We start from the raw sequence: 11,492 nt of genomic DNA on the forward strand, positions 1-11,492 counted from the left end.
GGTATGCACAAAAGAGGTATGTCTTTTACTTATTTGTGAATGTTCCAATGTTCAATTGAAAGAGGTCCAGAGTACCCACTATAGCGAAAGACATCATAACAAAGAATGAAAAAAATATATTATTAAGTTCAAAAGAAATAAAAACTGTGAGATACCTTGTATGAAGTGAAGCACTAAAATATTACAGTATTTGTCATTCACTGTCAAAAACATGATCCTCATATTATAAATGGTCCCAATTGTTTTAAATCAGAAAAATCCCTTATTCATAGTCATAGAAAAATAGAATAAAACATAAGCAAATAATATAAGATGGATACCACAAGAGTAGCCAAGCTTTTCTTCAGCCAATCATACCATTCTCGTGAATAGCTACTATCTTTTCACATTTTCGTGTTAGACGAAGAAAATTACAGATTTTGCAATTTCACTCAAACATTAATTGATATTATAAATGCACTAAGACAAGAAGAAACCCTTTTATATTTATTTTTCTTTTTTTTTGTGATAGGCAGTCAACAATAAATCCCTTATCAATGTAGTTCATGGGAACAATCACATTACCCAGCAATGTAACAACCAAAAACCTCCACATATCAGTCATTTCTAGTAATTCTCCAAATCAAGACTACATGTACCTCTACAACACATGAATGAACTTTCACTTTACAAGTTTAAGTCAAGATATAACCTGTTTTACATTGAATAAAAATAGGTTAGGTCTTGTGAATATAAACTAATTGGGCACCTTTCTTTTGCAAGTTGATTTTCAGGGTGAGTTTTACTGGAAGGGTTCATATTACTGAACCAATGTTCCAAATCTAATTCACTTATTTCAAATTTTGTATCTTTTTCCCCCCAAATACCAAGCATTGCCATTATATAACATTCAATTTTTCACCAATTCATGCCATTCTATAAAACATTTTCCCTTTGTTATCAACTTCTATAGTTTTCTAATGCACATTCCTCTGTTTTTGCCCTATTTTTGCTTTCCCACTATTGTGATTTTTACATATGAATCAGTCTATAAACACAGAGAAATTCACAGAAACAGACACAGAAAGCAAATTGTCCCATTGGTCAAACATTAATTGATATTATAAATGCACTAACATTTGCGAAGAAGAAGAGGATGCCAACATAGAGGCACCAGACAAGAAGAAACCCTTTTATATTTATTTTTCTTTTTTTTGTGATAGGCAGTCAACAATAAATCCCTTCTCAATGTAGTTCATGGAAACAATCACATTACCCAGCAATGTAACAACCAAAAACCTCCACATATTAGTCATTTCTAGTAATTCTCCAAATCAAGACTACATGTACCTCTACAACACATGAATGAACTTTCACTTTACAAGTTTAAGTCAAGATATAACCTATTTTACATTGAATCAAAATAGGTTAGGTCTTGTGAATATAAACTAATTGGGCACCTTTCTTTTGCAAGTTGATTTTTAGGGTGAGTTTTACTGGAAGGGTTCATATTACTGAACCAATGTTCCAAATCTAATTCACTCATTTCAAATTTTGTATCTTTTTCCCCCCAAATACCAAGCATTGCCATTATACAACATTCAATTTTTCACCAATTCATGACATTCTATAAAACATTTTCCCTTTGTTATCAACTTCTATAGTTTTCTAATGCACATTCCTCTGTTTTTTCCCTGTTTTTGCTTTCCCACTATTGTGATTTTTACATAAGAATCAGTCTACAAACACAGGAGAAATTCACAGAAACAGACACATAAAGCAAATTGTCCCATTGGTCACACAGCAATTGACTGTTTTTTTTTTTTCTTCTTTTTTTCTTCCTCATAAGTAGGCCCTACTATCTGACCTGTTACGCCACCATATTTTTTGTGTGAGTCCTACAAACATACATGTAAGTAGATAACAACGTTGATAAATTAGGCATTATTATTATTTACTTATTTATTTCCAGATTGAGAAGCTAGTATTGAGTGAATGAGAATGATGATCACCTGGAGAAGCTACAAACATACGTGTACAGAGCTCACTGCTCCTCGAAAGTGAGGTTCATCAATATCTGCATCACAGAAATGCCACCAAAATAATTCCTCATGTTTATTGATTGAATCTGAATGTAAAAATATATCCACAAGCAAATCAGCATTCTAGTACACAAACTTACCTGGTCCAAAATCATCTCAACCGATAAACTTTGTGATGCAACAAATGACTGATGATAGATGTATGCGAAAACAGCCATCACCATCTGCATGAACAGAGTCAGATTAAGCACTAACGTATGAACATTACTTATTCCAATAATAGTGCCATTTTACTTTCACAATCAAGATTGTCAACAAAAAATGGATATCCAAGCCAAGCCAACCCAACTAATTTGGGATTAACACTTTTAGCAGCATAAACATTCCAAAGTGTAGCTCATCATAGAAATTTACAAATCATCCATCTGATAAGAAAACAGATGACTATTAACCTGTGAAAACTATACAAATATCTACAATACACATTATGACATCTACAATACACATTATGATCTTCAATCGATCAATAGATCTTCAATCGAAACCTACCATACTTGAATCGAATCAATAGATCTTCAATCTGATCTAAGAATGATAAAGTAGATGAAACCTAGCATACTTGAATCGAATGATTCCGTCAGTAAGAAGATAGAAATGAGACTGATCAATACTTACTATGAAGAAAGAGCTGCGAACGCGAACGCGAACACGAACTAGAGAAGAGGCTTGAATCGATCTATGAATACTTGAATCGATCTGCAAATACGAAGGGGTTCAGCTACGGTTCTACAAATATGAAGGGTTGTCTCTGAAACGAAGGGGTTTGAAGCGAGAGGGATTGAAATCAAGGGTTTAGAGAGAGAGAGCAAGACTGAGAGTGAATAATACTTGAACCGATCTTCGAATACATGAATCGATCTACGAATACAAAGGGGTTCAGCTGCGGTTCTACAAATACGAAGGGGTTTGAAGAGAGAGAGAGAGAGAGAGAGAGAGAGAGAGAGAGAGAAATCAAGGTTTAGACAGAAAGAGGGAGACTGAGAGTGAATGCGCTGCATTATGTTCTCGCATATTAAAAAAACATAAAAGAACACATTCGCAGGCGTTTTAAAAACGACTTCTGAAATTAAAACGAGGTCGTATTATTAAACAAAATGCGACGTTTATAAAAACGCCGTTAAATGTTAAAAACAGAGGCATTTTTTTAAACGTCGCTAAATAAACGCCATTAAATCCCACTATTCTTGTAGTGAATGAATGAGATTCATAATGAGGGGATTGATAGTAAGGTGATTAAGTAAAATTGTGTTTGCTTTGATGATAATTGTTAGGGTAGGAATTGTTAAATTATTTTGATATAAAATAATAAAACAAATAAAAAAAATTAAACATTAATGTTTTAAAAAAAATTCCCAATATGTAAAAAATAAAAAATAAAAATTCTAATCCCCTCACTATTTTTCTAATACCACCTTTACCTCCTCCATCCCAATCTCCCTTACAATCTCCATCTTAATCCCCTCCTCCATCCTAATCCCTTCCCTAACTCTACAAACAAACACAACACTAAATTATCCCACCTCCATCGTAATCCCCTCCCATCTATTACACCCCAAAACAAACGAGGCCTAAGGTCCTACCTATCTATTCAAAAGCAGAAATCCCTCTTATCTAGAAAAATTTATTAGATTTTAGGCCAAATGATGATTGTATGGTTGAGGTTGAAATGATATATGAAAAAAAAAAAAAATTAGAACATAAATTAATAATTTTGAATGAAATTCTGAATTTATGTGATTGCTGAATTAAAAGCATGGGATAGGAAGCCCGACTCCCAACACATCATATAATTTTGGGAGTGTTGATCAATAACATTGAATGCTTAAACAACACGGTTTGAGGTAATTCATGTTCCGATGTGATACCAATTGTGAATAATAAATAGATTTTGATTGGTGCAAAATATCAAGTTTTATACCGAAAAAAATGTAATGAACCCCACCCAAATGTATATATCGTGCTATTTTTTATCAGTCACAAGTGTGTATTGTTTGCACACTCTGTTGAGTGTTTGAACAAAATCGGACTCAATACAATTCTCCAAATAGTTCTAGTGCAAAATGTAGATAGTATATCAAATAAACTTTCAATACATATATAAATACATAATTAGTTTCATAAATGAGAAGACAACAAAAAAAAAAAAAAAAAAAAACACGAAATCCACATATCTCTAATGGAGTGCCAAAAGGAATGATGTGGCTGTTAGTACAATAATTTTACATACTTTTTTTGTTTGAAAATATTAAAAGAAAGTTTTCCAATACCAACAGACCAGACATCAACACCACTTTTTGCTGATTAATACCAAAAGAGAAAATGGATAGTAGAAGATGTAGCGTAGCATGCGATGGTTCAAGGAAGTTGGTAGAAAGAATAGAATCAACAGCGTGGAAAGGGCAAGGACAAAGATTAAGCCCATGATCAAAATAACATAAGAAAGCCAATTAAGGTTGCTCACCACTAGATAAACACCTGTCATGAATGATATCGCGAGCATCATAAGAGCTCCTCCCAACAATGGCGAAGCCAATGTCAAGGAAACAAGAACGAGATTAAGATCTCCCAACTGTGCCCATATGAGCAAAACAGCAACAATAATGGAACTATACATAGCTAAAGCATTAGCGATCACGAATACTTGAAATGCAGACTTTTTTACCATAAGTGCCATGCCCTTGTGAGTTTCAGAGTCGTCATATCCACCTGGAACAGTGATACCAGCCGCAAAGGTCACAGTGATAATAATTGTTGCCACCAACAGGAAAGTGTTAATCCTATCCTTGTAGGCCTCGAGAGTTGAATTTTTTTCCGTTTCAATGGTCTTTGGCTGCCCTCGTGGTGCAATATCTTCTTTCAAGGCTGTGAATAGCATCTGCAACATTGGACAGGGTCAGTTTCAACTCATGTGATTACTCAATTGCATCTCAGTTGCATCTTTGATGGTCTGTTGGCTGATTCATTATTTTGGTTACTTCATTTGGCTGTTTCTGTGTGATTTGCTGATATGAAGTGCTGAAGTGAACTTTTGTAGCTTGGTCTTCAACTCTAGTGCAGGTCTAGTTTGGCTTTTGGTCAGTTTTGGGTGCTGAGTGGTGGGCAACCTGCAGGAAATTTGTTGTGTGGCTGCCTACTCCGAGGGAAGTTTTGTATGCTGCAGGAATATGCTCTGTATAGTTTGCTCTGTTTCTGATCTGTTGTTGCCTACTCTGAGTGGAGTTTTGTAGTGTGGCTGCCTAGTTTGCTGTGTTGCTGATCTGTTGTGTATATTGTTTTGGTTCTGGCAGTTTTATTTGTTTCGGTTCTGGCAGTTTTGTTTTGTTTTTTTGGTTCTCTCTCTGTGTTGGATTCTCTCCAACTGGAGCTCCGAGCTTATTGTAGTTTTGAGCTCCTCTTTATTGATGTACTCTATCTTTTTTTGATTCCTTTACTGATAAAAAAAAACAAAAAAAAATAATGATAACATAAATAATTCAAAATAATTAATTTTACATTTGAATTCTTTTCCGTTTTGATGGTCTTTGGCTGCCCTCGTGGTGCACTAGCATATCTCAAGGCCATCCATGTTAGCCGCTGCAACATTGGAGAGGGTCAGTTTCAATTCAACTCATGTGATCACTCAACAATGATAACATGAAAAATTCAAAATAACTAATTTAGTTCAATATCATATGGAAAGTTTGTTATTAAATTGAAAATAGAATGAGTTGCCTTCCATAGCGTAGAAGAGAAAAAGTTGAAAAAAATAAAAAATAAAAAAAATGAGTTGAACTCTGAGCATGAATCATAAACTTGGCACCACCCATGTGTAACCTTAACGGAGAGTGACAGTACCAATTACTGTGTTTGGAATGAAAATAATATTGGCTGTGAAGCTGCAAAACAAAGTGAGGAACTGAGATTCTCTCTAATAATTATTTTCACAATAATCTTGCAATAGCAATTTAGGTAGGTGGCTTAAGTTCAAAACATAGTCAATGGCGTTTAAATAGATGGTTTAACATGGATATAGCACAGGAATTAGTCACGTAGTTATTTCCAAAATAAAAAAATAAAAAATAAAGAAAGAAGAAAAGAAAAAATAAAAAGAAAAGAAAAGATGGTTTAACATGGATAACACAACACAGATTTGTGTAAAAACAGTTCAATAATAGGGGCGGCCCCAACCCTTGCAGGGGCTTAAGGTAAAATTTCAACATGACACTTTTCTTCATCTAAAATTAATTTTCTTTTTTCTTTTTTTTATATGCAAAATTACTAATTAAATTTTCATTATCAAATTTTTCTAACAAATCTTTTTCAATTGATAAAATTGGTAATCCACTTATATTTTTTGTGATATAATCAACGTTAAAATAGTAATTTTTTTTTAATTTTAATTCTGAAAAACTTTTTTTTTTTTGTAGAAAAAATAGTTATAGGTATTGTTAATAATATTTTGTAAGTATCTATTTTGCTATTTATAAAATAAAAAAAAAATTTAATTCAAAAACATAAATTATAAATATAATGGAATTATCATGTTTTAAAAACTCTATAAGATTAATATATTGTAAAAATTGCCATCCTCTAGTGATTTTAAATTTTCAAAACTAAATTAAAAATTAAAAAGAATAAACAGGGAAGAGACTAGAGATTTTCAAGACAAATATTTAAAAAACATGAGTAATACTATATACCTTGAATTATTATTGAGAATTCTAACCAAAAATATCAATGTGTGACTCTCACAATTTACTAATTCAATCTCAACCACACATTTACATTCTGAGTTTTTTGATAGAATTTTTAGATAACTAGTTTTGTTGGAACAAATATAAACGTTGTCCTATGGGAATTGTTAAACAAACTTGAGATGGCTGTGTCCAGTGGCGTAGTCAGGAAATTAAGTTAGAGGGGCACTATTAATTATAATTTTTTATTTAAAAAGAAATCATGATGAACATTAAGATAATAATAATTTTATGAGCTAAATTTAAGCATAAAAAATTACATATTCATTATTAATAAGAATAAATTAAAATTCCATACTAGTGTAGAATAACTCGGTGTGGGATGGTGATGTAAGTTTGTAATTTTAGCACAAAAAATTATGGATCAAAATTCTTAATTTTAAAAAATAAAAACACATCGTTTATAGCACAAATTATTATAAATCTATTTAATTTTTATTTGATGGAAAAATATTAAAGATATGGCATTGCTTATCAATGATGTGTTTTGAATGAAAATTATTAAACAGTCTTAGAATACCATATAACATTGCCTACGTGATGCTCAAAGCATGAGCAATCACAAATCACACTAAGGAGTCTGTCAATTGCTTGAAAATAATGAGTTCATTATATCCAATCTATAAGATTTTTTTGCTATATTATTGGTTTAAACTATTACATAAATAATACCACATAGTACCCTCAAAGAATCAAATAACTACTTGTTGTGAACAATACAATAAATCCTTAACAAAAAAATATGTTAAGAAAAAAAAAATACATCTTGTATATGACAACAAGACACACACACACAAAAAATAAAATAAAATAATTCTCAAAACTGAGGGGGTGACCCCCTCGTCCTTCTTTCTCTCCGCCACTAGTTGTGCCAATATTTACCAAATATGTGCGGTAAAGAATGCACAACCTTTTTAAATTTTCTTACTCAATATCAAAATACTCATTAATAAAATATAAAAATATATACACATTACAAAATAAATAACTAAATAAATTACGCGTCTTCTCAAGTTATGGGAATTCTAAAATAGCATCATAGTTTTCAAATAGTCACATAATGAATTGTACAAATGGTCCTTATGCAAGAAAACATATCAAAAACAAAAGTAAACAATAAAATTACACCAAGGATTCTTTAGAGTTTTTTTTTTCCTAAAGTTTCCTAAAGTGGTGTGTTGTATGGGTGAGATTTAATGCTAAAAAATTGATGTGACTTGTCATTAAATCTCAACCATACAACACACCACTCTAGGAAACTTTAGGAAAAAAAAACTCTAGAGGATCCTTGCTCATAAAATTAAACCACAAACAAATCCGAATTAGAAACATTCCTTCTACGAACAAATAATATTGAGAAAACTCTCTATTTTTATTAATCAAATATCAACCATATTGCCCTAAGACTTACCTCTTTATTTGTACTAAAACAATTCTTACTAATCAAGAAATCTAAAAAAGGAAAATAAATATTCTTGCTAGTCAAGAATATTTTAAAAGGAAAATACAATATTAATAAAAATAATTCTTGTGATCAAATAATCCTATTCTTGTAAAATAAGAAAATAAACGAAGTAGGAAACTTAAATAAATAAATAAAAAATTAAAAGATCCTAGTCTAATAAAATAAAATATATAGTTTTTAAATTTCAACCTGTATCGATTGATGCAAGGAAGCAGAGCAAACAACAAGATCAAACCATGAATAAATCCAAACTAGAAATATTCTTTCTACGAATGAATAATATTGAGAAAACTCTCTATTTTTATTAATTAAATATCAACCGTATTGTTCCAAGGCTTACATCTTTATTTATGCTAAAATAATTCTCACTAATCAAGAAATCTAAAAAAACAAAAGATATATTCTTGCTATTCAAGAATATTTTAAAAGGAAAATGATTGGAGTTACTCTAAGCCATATCCAAAATAACTCTTAACCATATGATTAAGTGGACGCAGGTTATGTTAGCCCAACCAAGTTAAACTTGACAATTCCTCATGGTGACGATTTTTTTGGTTCTATATTTAATTTTTTGCCCAACATTTATTTTTTGGATAATAATTACGTCAATATAATAATAATAATAATAATAATAATAATAATAATAATAATAATACACCAGCTACATCTGGACATTTTTTATAGTTTAAATTCACATATTTGAAACTCTCATTGGTAAGAGTCTCATTCGGACAAATTAAGACGAAAAAATTGTGTGGATGAATCACTAATCATAATACTTTCTCCGTCCCAAAATATTAGTTTCTTATTTCATTTTTTATTGTTCCAAAATATTAATTCCTTTTCAAAAATCAAGGAATAAAATAATATGAATTTATTATTTGGCCCTTCTTTCAAATTTATTAATAACACAAAAAGTACAATTATGACAATTGATATTAAAAAAAAAAAATACTATCAAATGGTAATTTTGAAAAATTAATATTTTTAAATTGTAATAATTGTACTATTAAAATAATTTAAATTCTCAAAATGTACTATTATTTTAAGACAGATGGAGTAATAGTAATAATAATACCTCGCGAATTGAGCGGTTGGTCCCCCGGTAATTGAGAGCAGCATCTAAAGCGGTAAAGCCTTCGCCATTCTTTATCTCTAATCTGACTCTCTTGTCCCATGTCAAAATGCTCACTATCTCAACATGAGCTTTCTTTGTGGCCAAAAGCAATGGGGTGTTTCCATCTTGGTCTGTGTCATTGATAAGCATCTCAAGCTCAGGGGCTTTAAGTATATAACTAACAATGTTGGCTTTCCCACTCTTAGCAGCAACGTGAAGAATATTTTGTCCTTGTCTATTTAGCAACTCTTTTGAATCTGGAAAACGTTGTAGAAACTCCTTAACAACTTCAATATGACCTTTGCTCGATGCCTCATGAATGGGATAAGACCCATTACCGTCTCTTTTGTATGTGCAACCGATAATGGTATTCAGGATGATGCAAACCCCATCAACATAACCTCTGGATGCTGCATACGAAAGAGGTCTCCTCCCTCTTCTGTCATGTGCATCCATAAGAGATGGCACATAGTTCAATGCTATCAGAAGAACAGCTGCAAATTTTTTTTTTTTAAAACAAAGATTTAGACCCCAATTCATTAGGAAATAAAAATAAAATAAAATAGAATGCAACATCACTAGGAGGAGGAGTCAGTTTTAAGCTGAACCAAATTAATAGCATTATGGTTAATTGTTGAATAACATTTAAATTAACATAGAATAGCTCACTTTACTGGAGTAACATGCAATTATAAATCAACAGCTATGTTATACAAAACAGCATGTTGTATACAAAGAAATAAATAGTGGTAAAAGATTGAATTACCCTTGTTCCTTCTTGTAATAGCAACGTGCAGGAGTGGTTGGCCATCCTTGAGCATATTTTGAGCGTCAACATTCGAAGCAACGAATTTCATCATAAGCTCAAAGAGCTCCTCATGCCCTGCTTCGGCGGCCATATACAAGGGTGACTTTTTTTCCAGATTCAGAGAACATGAAATTAATGCACTTCCAGCCCGCTTAAACAACAACTCAGCCACCTCGTATTGATGAGCCTTTACGGCCATATGCAATGGAGTATTCCCTTGTTTATTTTGCCCGTTTATGACATTTAAAACCTCCTGCTCTGCTTCAGTTTCTCGCCCAGATAGATGACCACCAGCAATGGTGCTCAAAGACTGGACTATAGATAGATGACCACCAGCAGCAGCAAGATGTAGAGGATGATCATTGTTGTAGTTTTTGCTCTTGAAAAGGTCTGGGCAGCAACTTTGGATATGTTCCGCTAGATGGTGATGGCCTAGTCTTGCGGCGATATGAAGAATCGTGTCGTCTCGCGGGGTGAGTTGGTTGAGAAGATTGAGTTCGGGGTCTTGTTGTAGTGCTGTTGTCAGGCCATCGATGTCTCCAGCTATAGCTGCCCTGTATATTGCAGCTTCCATAGAATTAGAAATCAAGGTATGCTTTCCCCAGTCCATCTCCATCTCCATCTCCTCCTCCTCCTCCTCCTCCTCCTCCTCCTCCTTCTGCATCTCCATCTCAGATCTAATCAAATACACCATTATTGTACCCCTTCCAAGCGTACGGCTTGCACCTCTCTCTCTCTCTCTCTGTGTGTTTGTGTTTGGTTGTCCTCCTTCTATGTTACTGTTTCTGTGTAGTTAATACATACAACTCTCCGCATATATATATATATATATATATATAGGAGGAGGATTACCTATTGTCGGCATACCATATATATATACATGGAGAAGGATCCCCTCCAGTCGTAAGACTTGTATATGGGAGAAATTATTCAATACTCTCGGAATATTACGGGACTATATTCCAAATCAATTACTAATTATCTAGTCCCATGTTGTTCTTTCATTCCCAACATAAATTGTGCGCCCGTACGCCTCTCCATCAGTCAAAATCTTATAGAGCACCACGTGTTTATATTCCGGGAATACTGAATAATCACCCCCTATATGGAGGAGGATTCCCTACCGTCAGCATATCATATATATATATATGAAAAAGGATTCCTTTCAGTCGTGGTGTCTACCATAGGTCTCATTTAAATGATCCGAACCGTTTATTTTATCGGTCACTTCGTATATTTTGTATGAAATATATGAAGCGTCTGATAAAATGAACGGTTGAGATTATCG

At 32.6% G+C, this 11,492-nt stretch overlaps 1 protein-coding gene and 1 non-coding gene across 3 annotated transcripts; both read right to left on the minus strand.

Moving 5' to 3' along the window:
* Positions 1-1,801: 1,801 nt before the first annotated feature.
* LOC114286912 (uncharacterized) lies at positions 1,802-3,060 on the minus strand. The gene is made up of 3 exons (XR_014335827.1): positions 2,697-3,060; positions 2,162-2,245; positions 1,802-2,056 (listed from the first exon to the last, which is right to left on the minus strand). It is a non-coding gene; the product is annotated as an uncharacterized LOC114286912 (transcript).
* A 1,115-nt stretch (positions 3,061-4,175) lies between these two features.
* Positions 4,176-11,021, minus strand: LOC114262478 (protein ACCELERATED CELL DEATH 6-like). Of its 2 annotated transcripts, XM_082878970.1 has the most exons (5): positions 10,163-11,010; positions 9,358-9,890; positions 5,574-5,654; positions 4,744-4,956; positions 4,176-4,556 (listed from the first exon to the last, which is right to left on the minus strand). In XM_082878970.1, the coding sequence occupies exons 1-5, from the start codon at positions 10,896-10,898 to the stop codon at positions 4,545-4,547; spliced, it is 1,575 nt and encodes a 524-aa protein (XP_082735096.1). In that variant the 5' UTR covers positions 10,899-11,010; the 3' UTR covers positions 4,176-4,544. The 2 variants fall into 2 exon arrangements, with proteins under 2 accessions (XP_082735096.1, XP_082735095.1); XM_082878969.1 differs by having other exon boundaries at positions 4,176-4,956; positions 10,163-11,021.
* Positions 11,022-11,492: the final 471 nt, after the last annotated feature.

This window comes from Camellia sinensis, chromosome 7 (assembly GCF_055761805.1).
Source record: "Camellia sinensis isolate YWXY chromosome 7, ASM5576180v1, whole genome shotgun sequence".
Classification (NCBI taxonomy): Eukaryota; Viridiplantae; Streptophyta; class Magnoliopsida; order Ericales; family Theaceae; genus Camellia; species Camellia sinensis.